Raw genomic sequence first — 22074 nt, 5'->3', positions numbered from 1 at the left:
TTATATCGCAGCTTGTTGGTCAATTCTATTAGAATATGAATGGTGTCAAGTAAGTCATAATTTACAGGCCAATCTTAAACGATCACGTATTAAGACATGTTAAAGTATAGATTTTTTGACTTGTAAATTGATACTTATTTTTAAACTGTTTTTAGAATTAAATTTACAGATGTTAATAAGTTACTAATACATTGCATTCTTTCATGCGGTTTAGATTTTTATTTTATTAATGATAGTTTAAAATATTTTTTTTTATATATTTTTATATTTTTAAAATTAAGCCCGCGAATAAACTCACAAGTCACAAGTCACAACTCACAAAACCCGACACTAGCATGAGGTATGTTAAGCTCAGAAAAATTGACCCAGGACCTAACTCATGAAAGTTAGTATGTTGCATCGCATGGGGCGCCTCATGTTAATACCCTTATCAATTATTATTAGTTTACATATTTTTTTGAAACACTCATGATTCTGTACAAGGTAATACATATTACACAATTTTAGTAATAAAGGTGTCATCACATTACATAGTAGTTGACATTAGTTTACATCTTTAAAATTATATGTGCAATAAAATCAGTTAAAATGATGTTAACAAAAATTAAACTCGTAATTATTCAATATGAAAATTATACTCTACTTACTTGACCAGTCATTTCGAGTCGCAGTATGTAATTTCATTGATAGTGAAAGGTGAATGTGGCCTAACAAAACTACATTTATTATTGTGAAACATTTTTTTTCCTTATAAGATATTTATTTATTGAAGTGTAAAACAAAATTTTGTTAAAACAGACGCATCAATCCTGAAATTCATTTCATGCGTCACAGAAAACTACAAAACTGGAAATAAATGGAAAGGAATTGAAGTGACAAGTGGCTGGGCCATGAAGGGGCTGTCGGTGGAGATACGAAGTATAAACCATATACAAAGGATCTTCATCTTCATCTTCTCTATCCATCTTCTTTTATTAGGTCAATTTCAAATTCAATTTCAAACGCATTTTTCAAATCCATGGCTCTGAGAATTATATTGTAAAAAAATAGTGCTCCGTATGTAGTAGTAGTTTCCAGGTTTGTTCCCACAGACTGGAGCGGGACCCAGCGCCCCCCACCCCCACCGCGTGCGTTAATCCTTATCTGTCGCCTTCTCTCTCTCCATCGTATAATTCAATGCAGTGTGCATAGTTTGGGCGGATAAAGCTGTGATTTTTGGTTGATTATTGTGGGACTAGTAGTTGAAGTAGTAAATTACACAGAGAAAAAGATCCCAATTCTATTCAAGTTTTGGGGTTGGGATCTCAAACCTACACTGCCCATTTTCGTCGGATCTCGCCGCTACTTGGCTCCTTTTCTTTCGCCCAAAGGTACTCTCCTTGTCCACTATCTGTTTGTATATATGTCTGTGTGTAAGGAAATCAAAATAAGTTGAATGTGTGTGCTTTTTCTTTGGGATGGTGTAGATTTGGTGTTTGTTTGATACTTATGAGGTTTCAATTGAGATAGTTTAGTTTAGTTTAGTTTAGTTTAGTTTCATCTGCTTTTGTTAGAGAATTTTGAGTTAAATTCAAGATTCAAGTTTGTTTTTTTGGGGAGAGTGAAAGGAGATTGCTTTAAATCCTGAAAATTTAACAAAAGAATGATGCTTACCTCATTTTTGCTGTTTTTAAGATTTGGGAAGTTAATGATGTTTGGAAAATTTTGTTTGCCAGTGTAATCAGAAGTGGAAACTTCAGTTGGGGAGTAGATTTTTGAAGCTTATACTGGAAAATTTTGTGCTAGCTTGTGCTTGTGTTTAGTTTGAAGTTTATAAGTTGTGATGGATAGTAGGGAGAGGGAATGTGTGGTTGATATTGAGGCTGGTATGAACATGAGTGAAGGAGTAGAATGCCCTGAGTTGTGTGCTGGGAAGTTGGATGATTCGTATAAAGGTGAAAATGGGGTGATCCTGAGTTGCAATGCCACAAATAGTGGTGAGATTTTGGCCCTGAAGATTGAGAGGGCAAAGTCAGAGGATTTAGGGGAGAAGAAAATAGAGAAAGAGAAACGCAAATCAACGAGTGCTAAGAAGCCCCCTAAACCTCCCAGGCCTCCGAGAGGATATTCATTGGATGCTGCTGACCAGAAGCTGATCAAGGAATTACATGAACTTGCAATGATGAAACGTGCGAGGATTGAGCGAATGAAGGCTTTGAAGAAGATGAAAGCTGCAAAGGTGTCATCAGTGCCGATGGCATCGAATGGCAGCTTCTTTGCCATGTTCTTTACTGTTCTATTCTTTCTTGTGCTAATCTTCCAAGGTGAGGCTCCTCAACTAGTCAACTGGTTTTCTGATTTCATAAGTTGAGTAAAGAAGTACTCAAAAGCAAATTATTCTATTCATCATGCATCTACGTTATATTTTCCTGAATGTTAAGACCCGTATACTGTAACCTCTCAATTAGCTTGCCCCCTCCTTCAATCTTCTCATGATCCCTCTTAATCATAGTTTCCCATGCCTATTATTCTAGGTTCAAGAAGCTATTTTTGAGCACGTTATATTAATTATATTACATGAAACTTTTGATGAATGATGATGCTTGTAGACCTCGACGTCTTGTTAAATCCAAGGTTTGAAAATGCTGATAAACATCTACGTTGCAGGGATGTCATCTGGAAATAGTTCCCCGAGCTTTCATGGTTCCCCGGAATCAGGTGTGGCCAAAGAGAGTAGCCTTGTCTTTCCACAAGACCGCCCAAACCTATCTTCTAGTCCATCATCTACAACCAGTTCTGGATCTCCTATGTATGTTCAAATTCTTGAAAAAAGTTGGTTTTTTTTTTGGTAGTTTTATCTGTGTTTATCAGTAACAGCCTTACCAATCTGAATTTCCATGTGGTGTTTTGCAGTATGGTGGGGCCGAGTTCTGGTAAGGACCCCGAGTACCAGGCTAAGATGGCTATAGGTTGAAGCCGAGGGTGGCTCAGGAAGAGAAGTTCCAATTCAAGCAAGCATAGAACAACAGAGTCAAATGGACAGAAAATGCGGGTCTCTGCCCTCCTCGATCAACTTCAAAGTATATCGCGATGCCATTGTACAGCAAATAAGAATCGACGCTAAGGCTTGTGACTTGTGAGTGTTTCTTTAACACAGCGGCTAGTTTAATACTTCGGATTTGTTTTGTGCCAATACGCATCCTGAGGTTTTTATCCATCTTTCGTCTTACCACACTCTACAATTCAATAATTCTTACTGTACTATCGAAGCATATAAACCATATTATAGCTGAAGAGCAAAGTGTCTGGATAAATGACAGTTCTTTATTATTTTTTTCTTTATATCATTTTGCCCTTCATATTCTGTGTTTCCAATCTCGGTGAATCTTGGACATGTGTTTCAAGTTTTGGGTCAAACATTTCTCGAGCAGCGTCTATCATGCATGATCTGAATCGAATTTAGTCTCAGAGCATGATCTGATCTGAATCAAATCTGAATTAGTCTCAAAGCATGATCTGAATCGAATTTAGTCTGAGCATGATCTGAATCGAATTTAGTCTCAGAGCATGATCTGATCTGAATCGAATCTGAATTAGTCTCAAAGCATGATTTGAATCGAATATGAATTAGTCTCGGAGAGGTAGTAAGGGTTGTACTGTTGATTGGTTAAAATATTTGGCTTGTAGATCCCATCATTGTATTTGAGACCGTTGGAATTGGAATTCATTATGTGCCGGCCTGCCGGCGGCCGGCCGCCACGTCCGGCTGGGCGGTTGCTGCAAATAGTATTTGATTTTATTAATTAATTGTGTTGACTGGTTTGGTATTTTTTAACATTTTGATCCTTAAATTCTGCTATTAGCGCAACGTGCAGGCCGTTACCAATCACGCCGACAACTGCAAAAGTTACTTCTATGTAAACCCTAATTGAACTACTCGGATTTCACATGTCAATTTATACTCGTTGACTTCTTATAATCTAAATTAAGAAATAAATACCAAATAAATCCATGAGTGCAAAAAGTTGAATCGAGATTTTTTATTCCTTTAGAGAAAAAATTCAGCTTCAGTAACAAGCTTCATAGGAAATTACATTAGAAATAAAACTGGGACCAGTTACAAAACTAATTTCCTGTAACTAGTTAAAAAATACGCCTCTCAAGTTAGTCAAATTTGTGGATCGCTTAGCAAATAAATACAGAATATCATATCTTGTATTTATTTGATAGAGCCAAATTTGTAGATCGCTTAGCGAATAAATACAGAATATCATATCCTGTATTTATTTGATAGAGCCAAATTTGTAGATCGCTTAGCGAATAAATACAGAATATCATATCCTGTATTTATTTGATAGAGCGATTTTTTTAAGGTGATAGTGATTTGGATTCTAAGTATACAATGTAAAAATTAGTTTAAATTTGGACCTTCATTTTAAAGAGGGGTAAAGGGTTGCATTCTTTTCAAAGGTTCAAATCAAGACCTTAGTTCTTGATAGTCATGGTTGTCCATTATGTCCAATATGAGAGGCAACCAACATGGTTAGATTTATAGATTGATTTTAACAAGTGATAAATGGTCATTGTCCTTTTAAAAGTCCAAATCAGGATTTTGTTTTTGATAATTATGACTATTCGACATAGGAGACAATCAACATGATCAAGGGTAGAGAGACGTGGTCTCCCTCCCTTCTTTAAATATGTGTGTGTGTGTGTGTGTGTGTGTGTGTGTGTGTATAGGTTTAAAAATGGGGGTGGGGGTCAAGAGAGGTTCATGACTAAGTCGATGCTTACAACATCTCAATTTGTCCTCCTCAAGTAGTTGCCAAATCACCCGTGGAGGATTCTCAAAGTCTCTCAAACTCCGCATGTTACTTTTCCTGATTTTTGCGATGATACGTGTCCGTTGTCTACTTTTGCGCACGTAGCACATGAAAACACTGACATCCCAGTTTTTCCTTAACTATCTCTGACCAGCTTCCACCAGTTTCTCGTGGCTCCTCTCGTGTCAGCGTCCCTATTAATCTAATTAGTAGCTTTCAAGTAGTCACATTGAACAATCAAGCGATGAACGCCCTTTTTTAAAAGCCTAAATAAGACCTTTATGGATGGCTTCCGTTTCAACCTGTCTGCATAAATATGTAATTATGTATGTATATATAATATAATATGGATAAAAAATTGATTTTCAGGTCCCCTCTAATCTAATTTTTTAAAGTAGAAATAAATCAAATAATCAAATTTACCATGGATTTACATATTGTTTTTTAGGTATTGTAAAATTAATTTAAAATATTTTAACTTTGCACTTTATATTGAGTATATTATTTTTGTAGTGAATTTCAAAAGCAAAATATCATATCTTCACAATCTTAACAAAACACACAAGGTGATGTTACGTTTATGTAATTTCACAAACCTTTCAAAAGGTAATCCTGTTTATTATGTAGGATAATTTCACATTTCTTAAACTAAATGCTCACTAAGTAATAAAATTACATTTTTAACTTTCAATTAATAGATTTAACTTCTTATCTCGATCATTAATTTATATATCCCCAATAAAAATAATAAATAAATAAATAAAAATGTGATGCTGTAAAGGCGGCTCAAAGAGCAAGCTTTAAGAATATATTCCATTTACTTTTGCTGCCAATATAATGAGGCTTTAATGTAAGAAATAAGAAAGAGTTGCTGCAAGAAATGATATATTATAGTTACGTTGCCACCTAGTATAGGATTGCAAAACCATGAAGTGCACTCCACAAACTATCTAAGTTAGACAAGCTGGGAAGAAACATTATTTCCAAAATTAGTTAAAAAACAATTTTAATTTTAAAATATTCTGTAAAGTTTCTCTAAAAAATGATGACTCTTGAAAGTTTCCGCGCATCATATATACATGGTGATTGATAAGGCTAAAGTGTAAGGTGCAAGTATTTTTGGAATAAGAGACCAAAGATCGATACTGACAGTACTAGTGTGGGAATTATGCTTAAAGTGGACAGATCCTTGTGTATATCGGCATTTGGCCATGTTTGTTGAATCATTGAGTCACTGTAATTTACGTCCTCCTAAATGTTCGGTTGGACCAGGTGTGAGGAGCCCTTGTGAAAAATAAACTTTACCCAGAATGATATTATTTATGAGTAACTTAAATTGCTTTTGAGATTTTTGTAAATAATTGATTAACAAATATTATTTTATATTTAATTTATGAACATAGACAACAAATTTTTTTTTTTTTAAAAGATAGAATAATAGTATAGCAACGATAAAAATCACAGTAAAATAGTTCATAAATATCTCACACAACTAATTAAACTCATAACAACATCTTGATGATTGACGTGGCCACACCGGAGAGTTGAACGACGTTGTCGTTAAAATCCTTCAGGGGCGATTCCGTAATTCCACCATTCTTAAACGCGCCGTCGCAGCTCGCCGCCTCCACCGCCGCGTCCGCCATCCCCGCCTCGGCGAACTTCGGGACGCCTCTCTTCAGGGCCATCTCCGCCTCTGGCACGTCGGCGCGCAAAACGGCGTCGTAGTAAAAGTAGCACTGGCTGAGGGGCTGGGCCCACTCCGGTTTCGCCGCCTTGAGCGGCGGTATGGCCTGCGTGATCTCGACGGCTCGCGCCTTGACGGCGCTCACCATGACCAGGCCGAGAGTCTCGATGCCGGCGCCGGCGGCGGAGCTCCGGGGGTCGGACTGCAGGGTGGCGACGCAGAGAGGGTAATTGGGGGTGTTGCGGCATGTGGCGGTGATGAGGGTATTTTTGTCTTTGTCGAGGAGCATTGTGGAAATGAACATCACGAGGGAGAACAATGTATCCATGGCCATCTTTGGAAGGTTTTGGTGATACAAGTGAAGAGGTAGATAATGGAAAGTGAGGGTTTTAATTAATGTATATGTACATGTATATATATATTAGTGTGTGTATATATAAGGGAGATGATAGATTGATAGAAGAAGAAAGAATCAGATGGCACGTAGTGACTCTCTCATATGGTCATGAAATCGAGTCTTAGTGGATGCAAAATTGATTTTTTGTGCTTCAATAGGTTTGAACATATATAAGTTATGAGTTTGATTTGATTTTTGTAAATATTTTTCACAAAATTTGTCTTTTTAATTAAAAGTTACGAGCTTGATTATTGCTAATATTCTCTTTATTAAGTTCATTTCATAAGATATTTCTTCTCTATTGAGTATGTCCCTTTGGGTAGAACACGTGTTACACTGAGTCTTCCTAATATGAATTAGTCTTTTTTTGTGTGGTCATTTGCGGGCTATTAATAAAAACGGACATTTGGTCACATAGCTACAATCAGCTTTCGTCGTTATCAAAAAACGTAACCTATTAAATACTAATTTCTTATTAAAGTTAAAAACATATTTTTTTGTCACATTAATCTTTTGTACATAATATCATTTATATCAAATTTTTATTATTAAATATTTACAAATAATGTGACAATTAAATAATATATGTATTATTGTGTTGCTTTATGTGTTAAAGTTGCTTTATATTTACTTACTTTAAAGGTGTGATTAAAACAATTGTTTTGATAAACTTTATTATGATTGTTTGTGTGCATCAAACTATGCTAAAGGAAATATAATACGCTAAAGCAAAGCTAAAAAGAGATTTTGAAAGCAGTTGTGGTTAGGGACTCTCATTATCATATATTTCTTTGCACCATTCTAATGCTTATATTTTGGACTAGGGTCCACGTAGTAAGATAGACATCTTATACGCACATATAGCATATTCTAAAAATGAACATGTATCAAAAGACAATAAATTTACTAAAAATAAACTCTAAAATAATTCTGTACGTATCGCAATTTACCCTACAATAATATCCTAGGATAATTAAGGCGATATAATTTGTCATATATTGAATCATCATCCCATAGACAAATAGCTCAACAAACACTATCATTTAACCTAAAACACAAAAACAACTTTAAGAGCATCCATAATAGTTTAGATTTTTTATTATTTTTTTGGGTGAATTTTTATGTGTCAAATAGGAGTGTGTAGAGGGAGGGGAAAAAGAAAGAAAGAAAGAAAGAAAAAAAAGGCTAATACCGAATAAGAGAAAACCAAATAATAATAATAATAATAATAATAAAATGTAAAGCTGCAACACGCCAGTGGGCACATGCGCTGCACGCGCCCTACTGGGCGACAACGTCTCCAACACGCGGAGATAGACCACTAGCTTTGTTTCCCTTCTCCAATTGTGGACCCCATAAAAATCTTTTAACTTACCGGAGTTAAAACTAATAAAAACTCCCACCCCACATCAACAAATTAAAAAACAATACTCATTTGTTACATTGTTCCAAAATACACCAAAAAAACATTGAGATGAGTACTCTAAAGAAAACTATATATTTTTTTCGTTATTGAGTAAGGTCCTATAAACAAAGGACCCACGACACAAATAGAAAATTGCAAAGGATAAACTTATCAAGAATACAACTTGACTTCATTGTCATTTTATTAACAATGAAATGATTAAATCTTATAATATCTAAAAACTTATCAGTTATCACAAATATTGCAAATGAATTACATCACTTCTTTGTCATTTAGTAAATGTTATTATATTCCAGTGGAAAGGGCAACAACGTAAGCCGAGCATGATTTTTGTATTTGAAGGTTGTTATAAGTTCGATTTTGTCAATACTCTTTTAGTTGAACTCGTTGCATAAGGTCCTGTGTGATTTGCAGAGTTTATCTAGTGCATACTCTCGAATATATTGCGGTTTTTCCTCATCACTCAAAAAAATTATTATATGATGTATTATCATAATTGGAGTGCAAATTTCATATTTTGAAGATTACGCAAAATTGTTTAACTGACTACTAGTATGAAAAATTGGTAGCTACCACGTGACAAAGGAGCGGGGAATCTCCCCTTCCTCGTCAATAATTTACCGACAAAATTTTGTTGGTAAATTAAATATGTATAATTTTTTGGGATAAATTTAATTTTACTAAACACGTTTAATTTATCTCTAATCAACTAATTTAACAATTTTCAACTTCTAGCTATTAACTTTTCAACTAGACATGTCAGCTAAAGTCATAATAGATATATTGATAATTTAAAATACAAATTTATTCTTTGAGATAAAAGTAACACGATATAATATATCACCATAACAAATCAATTCATGTAACCTCTTCAATACCATGCATTTTATTGAACCTCCAAATATAAGCATGGTACCACACAATTAGAGAGGGGTTGGCCATAGATGTCATAGAGGTCCCATAATCCAAAATGCTAAATTATATTGCAAAGTATATTATACTAATTATCACACATTAATAAGTATATCACTATATCTTGTGCAGTTTTCCATTTGGTAATCAATGGCCCATAAGCTCATTATTGGAAAAATGCAAAAGGATATACTTATTAATATGGATTATTATTGTTATCTTCAAAACATTAGTGTAGTTAGACATATTTTTAAAAATTTATTTTGTTGTAACGAGAAAAGTTCACAATCACTTTCCGATGGTATGCATTTAGTGTTGGCAAAAACTGGACCTGTGACAATTCAAGTATAAGAATCATGTTCTACTCATTCAATCTCCACTCACTCTAGCTACAAATATTTCCGTTTTTTGTGACCCTAGCCGGCAAAGGACCACAGGGAGTAAACCAGCCTAGGTTACCCATAGCTGACTGGTTCAAACCCAGGGGTTTGAGGTTCGAACCTACGACCTCACAGTTGTAGGTGGATCTCTCTTACCACCTGGGCTGGGGTCACCCCGGCTAGATACCATTTTCTATCTACTATTAGTTGTTTAATTGTTTATATTATCAAGTAAATGTTAATTATCAAATTTGGACGAAATTGCCCTTCAATTTTGTGTCCTTTTCTAGTTTGACTGGGTTACAATTGTCTTTTAGTTTTTTTTAATCGTGATATACTCCATAGTAGTTTTTGAAATATAAATAAAAGAGTAACTACAACCAAGTTAAAAGTTGTTGATTATGTAATCACAATATTACAAATTCACATCCCAATAAAAACGATCATATACTAATTTATTTGCGAGTTAAGATACTCTCAAATAGTAATTACACGTACCTATGGTTAACTTACAAAATGATAATAAAAGGTGTATTGTACGCGACTCATGTGCAAGGCTCTATACTCTAGATAGAAGAGATCCTTTCAAAAAAGAGGAAAAAAAAAAAAGAAGGAAGAGATAATGTGTAATATGACAAAAAAAAAAGGGTTATAAAATCATGCTATTTTTAAAAATAAATAAATAAATAAATAATCAAATCAATCATGGACAGTATGCATATCCAAAGTTCAAGCAAAATCATCTTCAGTCCTATGCTAAAATTGAAATGGGCTATAAGAAAAAAAAAACAGCTAATTAAACGAATAACTTTACAAATTTATCTATTTTTTTATAAGAACAATTAATATGGGGACATATTTCAACAAAAATATAATAATAATAATAATAATAATAATAATAATAATAATAATAATAATAATAATAATGGGTTGAGTCACACTTGTCTCATTTTGCCTAACCCCATTATCTTTTTTAGTTTAATAATTATATGTTGATAAATAAATAACAACAATGATAATCCTGCCCGACAGAAAATATCTGCCATTTTAATACTGCTCTAGAAAGTAATGGTGGACCTACGATTTGGTTGGGCTCTTGGGGATTGATAATCGGATATTAATTTTATTTATTTATTTTATCATAAGAGGAGGGGAACACATAAAAGGCACTCAATTGTAGGCTTGTACCCTATTCCATTATTGATTTGTTTAACGAATCATCTTGTAATTTAGTGATACGAAATGACTCTTACAAATGAGAGGTTATTGATTTAAGTTTCAGTGGGAACTATTTCATTAGGTTAAAAAAGTAATTTTAAACAAATACTACATTGTAACAAACGAATCCTTAATATAATTTGCTCGATTAGTTATTAGGGTCGGCTGCTATGCCATGAACTCGGGTTTATGTTCTTCACAATTTTAGAACTTTATATTCACAATTACAGAACTCTATATTCACAATTTCATAATCCTATATTCAACAGTATAACAGAACTTTTGAATTTATATAACAAAATTGTGAATAACTGAATATAGAGTTAAAAATTGTAAATATTGAGTACTGTAATTTTGTATATTAAATCTAAAATTGTGAATATAGAGTTTTAAAATTGTAAACTTAAAATTCAAAAATTGTGAACATAGACTCAATGTGGACCAGTGTCCATAGCATAATTTGGCTATTAGGGTGGCCAAGGCTTTTGAGTGGACCCAGCTTAAGTGGGCTTTTACAAAACCATACAAGCATTTGTTTTGTAGAAAATGCCAAACGGCCCAAATCCACTCTGTATTATCGGCCCAAATAAATTTTCAAAATCATGTCTAGGAAATATCTCGAATAACCCTAGATACCCTCACACGCAAAGCACGTGATTAGCGTAGTGACAAGACAGTGGAATACAATAGCGCCGCAACCCACGAAGCACACGAGATATACGATACTTTCACTTCCACCGTCCGATGATACGCCACGTCATCGATCCGGTTCGTTTCGAAATTCCAACGGCTGAGATCTATCGGCCTGCATTGCTACTCTGAAGAACGAACAAGCTGCTCTATTCCCCCCTCTCTCTTCCTCGAAAAATTCCGAAATTTAATTTAATTTCCTGCGAAAGAATTTCCTGAATTTTTCCTTGCAAATTCCTGGAAAAAATGGCTGTTTATGAGGAGGAGAGGAGTTTGGAAGAGCTGGAGAGCGAGGAGGAAGTTGAAGAAGTCGTCGACGGGGACGACGACGACGACGAGGGAGAAGTCGAGGCCGGCGAAGACGACGATGGGGAAGACGACGACGACGACGACGTTGATGATGATGAGGAGGATGAGCAGGAAGCTCCGCCAAACTCCTCTGCTCCGGAGGTTCACACTGTAGACGACGACGACGACGACGACGGTGACGGCGACGACGGTGAGGAGGACGATGAAGGCGACGACGATGATGATGACGATGACGACGATGAGGACGACGAGGATGAGGAAGGTGTAGAAGAGGAGGTGATGATTCTCAAACCCTAGCTCAGTTTATTTTGTGCGTTGATTGCTCTGTTTATCGATTTGAAAATTTATTTCATATGATTTGATTTTTTGTTTTGTTTGGTTAGATTTTGGCTGAATTTTCTTAGATCTGTTATTCGTTTGTATGATAATCATGTGAAAGTTGATAAATTTGCTAGTTTTAGCTTAACTTTTTTTGGGGGATTTTGTGTGGATGGTTATAATTATGCTTTCAGTTGTGTTAAATCTGAACTGGACGTTTCCAGATCTGTTGAATTGGGTCTGTTTGCAACTCCATCTGTGTTTATATCTTCACTTGTGACTTTTTTCACTTAGATCTGACAGAGAATAGTTTGATGCAAGGTAAGGAAAAGTCAAGGTTTTGGTAAAGTAAATCACTAAATTGTTCTGTAAAAATTGCATTAAAATATTTGATTGCTTAAAGTTACTATTTTTCTACTTAATTTTGCCTAACAACTATATTTTTTTTTTCTTTTTATTTTTTCAAAAATTATAAAAAAATCATTTTCACATGTCTTTTCTTTTCACTTGGTTGTTTTAGGAATTCTCAAGCTTCACGTTTCTCTGTTGGGTTAATTCAAATTGATTAGATTAAGATTCCTTTCCCCAACACACTTCAAGCTACTTTATGTCCTTGAATGTGAATGAAGTGCTTATATTTTTGCTAATTTTCTCTTCGTGATACCATGGCAAACTTCATATATATGGCATGTTAATTTTGTGTTTTTGGAAGGTAGTTGGATTGGTACAGAATTCTGCCTTCATCAGATTTTTACAATTTATATTCTGTTAAAGGCTGGCTTTTTAATTTTTTAATTGTAATAATTATTACAACTTGTATGCCGCCATAAGTTGAGCTGGACTAAGAGTGCAAGTCTTATGCATCAGTCATTAAACCATTGCTTGTGGGATTTTGGTGTCAATCCTTCGTTTTTTTTTGTGGTGTTGAAAGTATGTTTTGGTTGGATTATTTTACTTGAACTTGGATCTTATTTGGACTGTTTTCTAAATTGTTTTTCCTGTATGAAACTAGGAGGATCTGGGAACGGAGTACCTTGTCAGGCCATGTGCTCCTGCGGAGGATGAGGAAGATACCAGTGATTTTGAGCCTGAGGAAAATGGTGAGGAAGATGAGATTGAAGGAGAGGAGGATGATGATGACGATGATGCTGGTGGGAAAGTTGAGGCCCCACCGAAGAGGAAAAGGTCGGGCAAAGATGATTCTGATGATGACGGGGGAGAGGATGATGATAGACCATCCAAGCGGTAAACTCATCTTTGGGATGGGACCATGACCATTTCCGTAGGTCAATATTCCTCTCCTTTGCTCATTTTGTTTAGTCCATCCATCTATACCTCCTGTAGTGTCCTCCATAGAAAGAAGGCAATGACGCCCCGAGCTCATTTTTCTTTCGGTCTCCTGTACTATGACAGCGCTGTAGCCGGCCTTGTGGTTTTGACTCCATCCTGGACATGCATATAATCAATCTGGTCTGGATAAACGGTTTAGTTAGTCATGTAATCTTAAACCTCTTTAGAGATTAGTTGTTGTTGAGTAGAGGATGTGTTGTTGCATTTTAATTTCCCAACTTGGTACTGCTATATGGTCTCTGTGTTTTCTGTTGTATTTCCTGAACTGATATATATGCTCTATTATATTGGTCCTATACTGTTCTCTCCCCCTCCCCAGATAAAAATTGAGTTTTTTTTGGATTGGCGAGGAAAACTCGTAGCTATCCAATGATTAAATTAGTTTTCTTCCTTTTCCAAATACTATCTATTTAACTAGTGCGATAAGCTCACACGGACGATAGTTTGGTTGTCAAATTAGAGGGTTTCTTGATTGAACAGTCTAACAAATCAGAAGCCTTTATGGCCTACATTGAGTTCAAACATCAATCTCCCACCCATCACTGTAGTGAATGACAACAGCAAGAAAGGTGAAGGGTGGATTATGGCAATAATAGGGGCTTTGGGACACCTTAAGTTGACCCTTCATATCACAATTATTTACGACCTTGCCAGTGCATGCAAACCTATTGTCTTGACAGAATTGGGCACCATTCAATATTTTTTTTTTGAATACTGTTGACTTATTTTTGGATTTGCCCAACGGTATTCCTTCAGCCGACATCCAGAAGAGTGAGAAGACTAACCTTCGTCCCAACGGTCAACACACTAAGTGGTAGGGGACTGGCCAAATAGTTTGCTCCATTCACATGGGTGGAGATCTAACCCCAACTTCATGCTTAAGAGACGAGGTGCTGAACTATCACGCCAACCATGTTGGTTGAGTACTGTTGACTCTATTAGAATGTAATATATGTTTTATACTTTTTCTACCTGTTGTAGTATAAAGAGTCAATATTTCGTCATCATGGTTCAATCATGTGACCTTCCCTCAAGGAGAGTCACAAGGTGTCAATTGAACTATAGGTCCTTAGTGAATAGTGATAATCTCTCAAAAAATAGGGGTAATTGAAATTTTGGTAGTAGACGTTAGTCAGTCCACATCCAATCCCTCATTTTTTGGGCTAAACACGTCATTCTTCAATTCAATTGACAGCAGCCAATTTCACTATTCTTTCTAGATTTTTTTTTTCCAATTTTTGCATATTTTAGTTTTTTGCGTATTATTTATTTTTGGAAAAATAATAATTTGTGTGATATATATATTGTTTGGTAGATGACAGCTTTTGAGATGGTTGCAACACCAGAATACGGCCGCGGCATACGCTAACTTTTACCCCTAAAAGAAGCCGAGGGCGAGGCATAATAGGATTTGGAATTGGAATATACTATGGGAGAAAGGTCCAATTAAAACAAGGGAAGAAACAACAAACACATATCAGGACAAAAAAAATGCTGATTATTATAGAAATTTGAAACGGTAGCATTTTTTATTTTTTATTTTTTGGGTGCGAAAGTGCTAGTTTTTAAAAATTAAGTAATAAATCATAGTAAATGACTAAATGGTACTTTAGAGATATTATTACTTTGTCCTTCAATTTTAGTATATTTTCATACACAAAGAATATTAGTGGTAACTTTAGAGAAGTTAGAAGACTTATAAACTTGTAAGTTGAGGACCAAAGTTAGTAGTACCTCAAAGTCAGAGGAATTTTAGTAAAATTTACTCTAAAATATTGGAACATATTAGTCTCTTTATGAACCTTGACAAACAAAAAAATAAGGGTAAAATATGTTAGGTTTTGTTTAAACAATTGTTATTTACACATAATACTGATAATTTGTTCTCTTTATGAACCTTGACAAACAAAAAAATAAGGGTAAAATATGTTAGATTTTGTTTAAACAATTGTTATTTACACATAATACTAATAATTCAAAAACTAGCTCCAAAAAAGGTGACTATGTGAGTCAAACAAGGTCACAAGTTTAATTCTTACCAACATCTTCTTAATCGAGCTTATCACACAAAGTTTTTATGTTACGAAATATTACATAAGAACAAAAAAGTGCACACCCTTGAGTAATTGTGATGGGTTTCCCTCATCACCCAAAAAGGTAATTCAAACGCTAAAGAATATATATAATTGTTTATTTTTTTTTAACAACAAAAAAAATGTTTCAACACATTTAAATTTTTAAGAGTAGTCAAGTAGTGGATTCTTGAATCCTCAAAAAGGATGTCCATGCTAAGTAAAACAAACTGGGAAAAAGAACACAACAAGAAAGAGACAACACTCTCTTTTCTACTTTGCTTCACAATCTTTGCAACTGATAAGAATGGTAAGAAAACAAGGGATAATATATGAAGTCAAATTAGAAAAATTCTACAAGATGTTTTCTTGGGAGAGTTTTTGAGACTCTATGTCACTGCTGATTACTTCAAATGGCACCACCTGTCACTGATCTCCCTTTCCATTCCAGAACCTCAGAATATGTGGACAATATCATAAGCAAGTCTTTCTGTGGGTCAAGGATTTCATTTTGATAATAATGATAAATTAACTCTAAGATAAATAAGATTATCTAAAAAAAAATCTTCTTTTTTTTTTTTTTCTTTAAATTATTTGGAACAGGTAGGTAAACTGAGTAAGGATACGTCCAGAATAGCACGAACGACTGCACAGAATGGAAGACAATGTCAATCATATAGTGTTTAGAAAACAGAAACTATGATATGATCTTGATTCATGCCATCATATGTGAGTGTAGTTTTGGTGGAACGGTGAAGGCAAACTCCAGGAAATAGAGATTAAAGTGATGGGAGATAAAGATTATGTAAGAAAAAAAATGAATTTTCAAGAAAATACCAATAGTCCCCCAAGGAATCCATCAAGTATGATCCGGTTCCAGTTGTCGAAGTATGAAAAGACTGAAAACTTGGCTTTTGCAATCAATCCTGCTGACGTAATTCCCATGATAAGAAAATAAAATATAAAGCCCATCAAGCCAGTTAATCCCAGAATTCCAGCAATTACACCACCGATGATGGACATGAACGTGCGGCTGAGCAATAGCAGAAACCAAATTTTAGTATCAAGTGGGAAATTGTCAGCGTTGGAAACAGAATGATGAAAAAGATGGAGAAGGAAAGATAATAGGACAGAATCTAAGCGAGGAACTGCTAAACTACAATTTTATTGTAAACCTAGGCTAATATTTTCCTGAATTCTCTTTTGTATCTTTCCATTTCTCGTTGTTCACTTCTATTGTTTGTATAACAGCATAACACATGATGCATATCTCTTCACTGACTGAAAAACTAGGTTTGCTTTATCCTGATATATAAAAGTGCACTCACAAATGCGTTAGTTATGGACTACGTACTTTAATTACCAATGCGTATGAGCTTAAATAAGCCAAAAAGTGTTGATAATTCCATTAATCAGATTATATAATCTTTACCATATGCCACTAAAGTGTCTCAGAAAGGCATCTAAACAAACCTGTAGTAGATGACTTTCATATTGTTCTGCATATTTTCAGCACTGAATGTCGGCAACTCATCTATTCCATTGCCTGATTTTTCTTTTGCCCCATTGGAATCATCACGCCCGGCCATTAGTCCTAGAAGTTCTACTGTCAATAACACGGAAGAGTAAATAAGACTGCTCTAAAAGCTTTACCCCATCCAACAAAATTCGAATCAAATAAAAAATAGTAGTCAACGGAAATTCTGAATCACTTTGCCAAGCACCAGCTCTCAACAAAACTACTAATGTACAATTTATCACGAAGAAAGAACATAACCAATCAATCATATCATGTATAAACATATAAAATTTAGACGCAAGGAGAAACAGGTATGCACCATGTGGAGCCACACTGGGCACCAGAGGCATCTCTTTTCACCTGGCCGTAATTAGTGCAAACACGGAAGCCTTTTATATCCTTGTTGTCCATTAGCATAATGATTTATAAGTGTAATACATTTCATCTCATGTAGCTAATCAGTATACAACTTGGAAACAACAATTGTGCAATTATAAGAAAAATAATGAATTAACAGAAATGGTTAGTTCTAGGAAGCCTAAAACGAAGTGAATTATAATCAATCATTGATTCATTGGTAATTATAGAAACTCATTAACTGTAAAAATTGCAATTGTTTCAATCTTTTAACCAAGCTTGTATGAAAGCACTATCCAAAATTTCAACTGTTTCAAAAACAGAAAAACTCCCAATCAATTCCTCTGAGCACTGAGAGATTAGGTTTATTATCTCTAAGAACGCATTACGAGTTTACACTTCCTAACAGGGATGATTGGATAGCTAAAGTGCGTATATCTGGACCTGGGAATACACAACACAATTAAATCCAAAATCTCACCAAAAACTCAAATGGATCTTGATTTACTAGTGATATGATAATACACTCAAAATCTCCAGGATTTCCTCTGTTTATTCAATTACTCAATGCAACCCTCAGATTTCACATCTCCAACGAATTTCAAATCTCAACAAGTAAAGAATTGAAACTATTAGATAAAAAATCAATTTCATAAACTGAGACGGTCCAAATCATATCCACCGATTGAGAATAGCCAAAATTTTAAGTCAATTATGAAAAAAAAAACAGCAATTTTGAGCATATACACATACGGGGAAGAGATTTGATACCTGCAAATACAGAGGGATTTAGAGCTTGTTCTATAGGATCTCGAGTCGGCCACAACAACTTAGAGCCAGACAGTAACGTTGTTTTGGAGAGTTTGATGAGTGGGAGACGTCAGAGAGAACAATTTACAGTATTACTGTAGTAGGGTTTGTCTTTTGTTTTTCAAAGAGATATACAATATAGGCGCGTGAATACCAACCCTTTTCCCTCTTCATCTCAAATGTAAATTATTATTATTATTATTATTATTATTATTATTGTTGTTGTTGGAGGATTTCTTCTTCAATATTACGTAGTAATTTAAAGAAAATATTATTTGTCTAAAAAATTATAAATAAATTTATATACGTATGAAGTTTTGAACTATAATGCACGTAGATCAAATAATACTGCAAGAAAGAATCCAATCAATTAGTTAGTATTATAAACTCATATTTTCTGCCAAAGACCTTGTGGTCTAGTGGCACCCGGTGTCCCGGATAACACTCTCACATGGATTATGGGAGTGAGTTCGTCTCTCAGTGGAGGCAACTGTGTACTCTACTATATTGTAACAGAGTCAGTAGCACTCCACCAAGCTTGAATGCCACCATAACGACGGTGACTGAACATGCTCTAATACCATGTACGAAAGTAAAAGGAAAAGTGTATATATTCATCATATAGAAAGGAGAAAATGCAATCCTATATATACATCATAGGCATTCCTAATTAAGTAGTTTGTGAGTTTTTCTTTGTCTCTTGTTTTTAAATTTTTTGAAGTAGGGGTGAAAATGCATACAAAAATGTATTTGCATATAACATTGCCCATGATTTAATTAATTCAAAGTAATTTAACAATCTTCAAATAATAGAACAAAGGAGAATTGGCTTTAGAGTGATAAAATCCTTATCTTATTATTACAACAGAACAAGTTTTGTTCATCACAGAAACAATGAAAATAGCAAGAAAGAACAAAAGTCCGTAGCTTTCTTTGGGTTGAGAAGAAATTATTCAACTCTCTAGCTACACAAACATGAACTGATACAAGTATTCTGGTGTTTAGGGCTCCCGAATTTCTTCGAATTGATACAAGTATACGAACGAGTCTAAGAGCGTGATGTTCATCTCTGCGCTGGGAGTTCTTCGCCAGACAAGAAAGAATGTATCAACGCTAGAGCTTCACTCGGTTTATTGAGAGGCACGAGATGGCCCGCACCTCTCACCGTTACAAATGTCAGCCCGTGGTACTCGACTATCCTTCCTCCTACCTGCATTTTGATGATTGGGTGCAAGATTTTCAGGTGTTAAAATTGTTTGATACTGATGGATTGCGTGAGGAAATGCAACGTCTAACTAGTAGGAGATGAGAGCTCAACGGAGAATATATCTCGTTGGATCAATACTGACCTGATGATTATGGAACCACGAACGCCATGGGGATTTCAAAGGCAGTTTAAGAGCTTCTATGCAGTATCTCGACCCAATTACTGGTACTCTCCCATCGGCATCCCCACTTTTTCACGGGAACAAACACAAACACGGGGGGAGGTTATAAACAAATTAGGGGTGGATTGGAAAATAGAGACGGGAAAGAGAAGGAATGTCTCCCGTACCTGTAAATCCAAATCTTGAGACCGCCTTTGATTAGCTTTTCATAGACCGGCAGTAGAGAGAACGTAGTGTATTTGTATGTCCTAAATACTGGATCACTAAAGCAAAAGATGAAAACTATGCGGAATTAAAAATCACGAAGAATGCCGCAAATAAACGAGATGGATTCAAGAAATAGAAGCAAAATCAAATGGGACTAGCCTGCATGTCTTCCAGTTGACAGTAGAGCCCGGGGCTCTAATATTCGCATGGAAAGCCTTTTGAACATCAATCCTGTTGAAGTATTGCTCCGAATATGGGGAATAGCATGGATCATAACCCCCGGGGATTCGTTTCATCCTCCTGTATGCATAAGTTCTTTCCTGCAATTTTACCTTAAAAAACTGAGTTCCTGAGGCACCCAAATGGAGCAGATGTTCGTTCGTTTTAATCATTTGTTGAAGAAAATATTTTACGTAGGATCACCTTATTAGTAATGGCAAGATCCAGCACACCACCACGGATACCAGTTGCCGAAGAAGAACCATTTAGAAGACATCGGGGACCATAGATGTTGTAGATATCAATTTCTTCGTACTTGGAGAATACAATAGACATTGCTTCATTGCATTTATCAGACCAGTTTTCCTGTGTAAAATTGCATACTTCTTTGGCTTTTTCATACTGTTGATCGGAAATTACTGCATGACTCCACGCGTATTCTAACAAGCCTTTATAATCATAATAATCATTTGTTTCCGGGTTCCCCACCTGCAAATTTGAGATGCTTAGTAGCAGTCTAAAAGGAGCAATCAGTGCATGAATAAAAAATGCAATTAAACGTTGGAAATATGATGGAAACAAGGCTTACATACTATGAAACCTTTGAGATTTATGCGTGGGTATATTCCCCTATCCCTGTTTCTATCAAACACAACCTCGGCCAGTTGGGGTACGTAGTGTCCTACAATTATCAAACAATGCAACTTTCTTGAGATAGAAACGGAAAAGTTTTCTCGCAAAAAATAACTAGAAAAATGTGTTCAGGTGGAGGCATGTAAAACCTGCATAGCTCTCTCCCGCGATGAAGAAGTCATGGCCCTTGAACTGCGGGAACCTTTCCAACCAATTGACCAGAAAGATGTAGGTATCTTGAGCTAAATAATCAAAACGGGAATCGTTTACCAAATAATAGAATTGCCAAAGTTTGTCTATTTCAAAGGGGGTAGTGATTTTACCAACAAATTTGTCATCCAATGTGGTTAAATCAGAGGATGTGTTTGTGTATGAGAACCCAACCCCAACCGGAGACTCCACGAACAACAAATTGGCTTCTGTAATCAAATTACAAAGTTAATCTTATCATACCCTAAACTTCAATTTCTAATCAACAGTTAAAACCAGAATTATATGAAGTGGAAAAAAGAAAAAAGAAAAAAAGTAAACCTTTATTCCAAGAATACTTGTTGAAGTTAAGACCAACCCCATTTCTCTTAACTCTGAGAGGACCCAGCTCTGCAGCTGCTCCATATCCAATTGAAGAGCAACCAGGTCCTTTAATAACACCAACAAAAAGAAAAACATTAAACTAGAAACAGTAAAAAAGGGTTCAACATTAATGGCTATGCCTATAAAGATGAGAAGCTAACCATTTAAGTTGTAGCATAAGAGATGGGCCTAATAATAAACCTAACCACAGAAATTCCCAAAAACCCCAAATTGGGTAAGTGAAATTTGAGATGGGCATTAGAAGTTAGAGTACCTCCATTAAGCCAGAGGACTAGAGGCTTGGTGGAGGGGTGAGATTGAGCCTCAAAGAACCAGTAGAAAAGGGCCCTCCCATGGGATTGATTTACAGTGATGTAGCCAGAGAAGTGGGTGAGCAATGGGGCGCTTGGTTGGCCTGGCAAATATCCTATCTTATCTGATTCCTGAGCTGCTTTTGGGGATGATGATGATGATTCTGCGCATAAAACCCAGAGAACAAGAAAACCAAGAAGCAAAGATGTTCTATTATGAGGCGCCATTTCAACTCTGCTGCTTTCTTGGCTAACAGAGTGAGAGATTAGAGTGGTGAAGGTGATCTCCTTGTGACTTTGCGAGTGAGGGTCAAGAGTTGAGCTTTGACTAGGCCACTACGGGGACTAAATATGTGGACAATTAAGAATAATCGATTGTTTGGCTACTTTTTTCCCTTTGTGACAAATACTGACAAAGAATTGTATTCATTTTATAGACGGCAAAAAGGACTGCATTGTTTTTTACATACCGCAAAAAATAAAAACAAACAAACAA

The 22074-nt window shown here is 35.4% G+C and overlaps 5 protein-coding genes across 7 annotated transcripts; 2 read left to right on the top strand and 3 right to left on the bottom strand.

Moving 5' to 3' along the window:
* The first annotated feature begins 934 nt into the window (after positions 1–934).
* LOC116003169 lies at positions 935–3321 on the top strand. Its single transcript, XM_031243334.1, has 4 exons — positions 935–1370; positions 1716–2303; positions 2647–2788; positions 2893–3321. The coding sequence occupies exons 2-4, from the start codon at positions 1823–1825 to the stop codon at positions 2951–2953; spliced, it is 684 nt and encodes a 227-aa protein (XP_031099194.1). The 5' UTR covers positions 935–1370; positions 1716–1822; the 3' UTR covers positions 2954–3321.
* Positions 3322–6160: 2839 nt separating this feature from the next.
* Positions 6161–6901, bottom strand: LOC116002707 (cell wall / vacuolar inhibitor of fructosidase 1-like). The gene has a single exon (XM_031242874.1). It carries the CDS (start codon positions 6821–6823, stop codon positions 6305–6307), a length of 519 nt encoding a protein of 172 aa, XP_031098734.1. The 5' UTR covers positions 6824–6901; the 3' UTR covers positions 6161–6304.
* A 4704-nt stretch (positions 6902–11605) lies between these two features.
* LOC116000873 (prostatic spermine-binding protein-like) lies at positions 11606–13785 on the top strand. Its single transcript, XM_031240736.1, has 2 exons — positions 11606–12097; positions 13152–13785. Exons 1-2 carry the CDS (start codon positions 11759–11761, stop codon positions 13386–13388), a joined length of 576 nt encoding a protein of 191 aa, XP_031096596.1. The 5' UTR covers positions 11606–11758; the 3' UTR covers positions 13389–13785.
* Positions 13786–15666: 1881 nt separating this feature from the next.
* Positions 15667–18365, bottom strand: LOC116001725 (ER membrane protein complex subunit 6). 3 transcript variants are annotated; one of them, XM_031241649.1, is made up of 5 exons: positions 18209–18365; positions 17035–17164; positions 16399–16594; positions 16188–16207; positions 15667–16047 (listed from the first exon to the last, which is right to left on the bottom strand). In XM_031241649.1, exons 2-5 carry the CDS (start codon positions 17148–17150, stop codon positions 16017–16019), a joined length of 363 nt encoding a protein of 120 aa, XP_031097509.1. In that variant the 5' UTR covers positions 17151–17164; positions 18209–18365; the 3' UTR covers positions 15667–16016. The 3 variants fall into 3 exon arrangements, with proteins under 3 accessions (XP_031097509.1, XP_031097508.1, XP_031097510.1); XM_031241648.1 differs by having other exon boundaries at positions 17035–17167; positions 18209–18360; XM_031241650.1 differs by having other exon boundaries at positions 17035–17155; positions 18209–18334.
* Positions 18366–19057: 692 nt separating this feature from the next.
* LOC116001796 (serine carboxypeptidase-like 26) lies at positions 19058–22032 on the bottom strand. Its single transcript, XM_031241741.1, has 10 exons — positions 21542–22032; positions 21226–21333; positions 21018–21113; positions 20844–20936; positions 20655–20743; positions 20266–20550; positions 20002–20162; positions 19803–19898; positions 19597–19702; positions 19058–19457 (listed from the first exon to the last, which is right to left on the bottom strand). Exons 1-10 carry the CDS (start codon positions 21804–21806, stop codon positions 19311–19313), a joined length of 1446 nt encoding a protein of 481 aa, XP_031097601.1. The 5' UTR covers positions 21807–22032; the 3' UTR covers positions 19058–19310.
* Positions 22033–22074: the final 42 nt, after the last annotated feature.

The sequence above is a fragment of the Ipomoea triloba genome, chromosome 13 (genome assembly GCF_003576645.1).
Source record: "Ipomoea triloba cultivar NCNSP0323 chromosome 13, ASM357664v1".
NCBI lineage: Eukaryota > Viridiplantae > Streptophyta > Magnoliopsida > Solanales > Convolvulaceae > Ipomoea > Ipomoea triloba.
The sequence above is the reverse complement of the archived record's forward strand: the minus strand, read 5'-3'. Positions and strand labels throughout refer to the sequence as shown.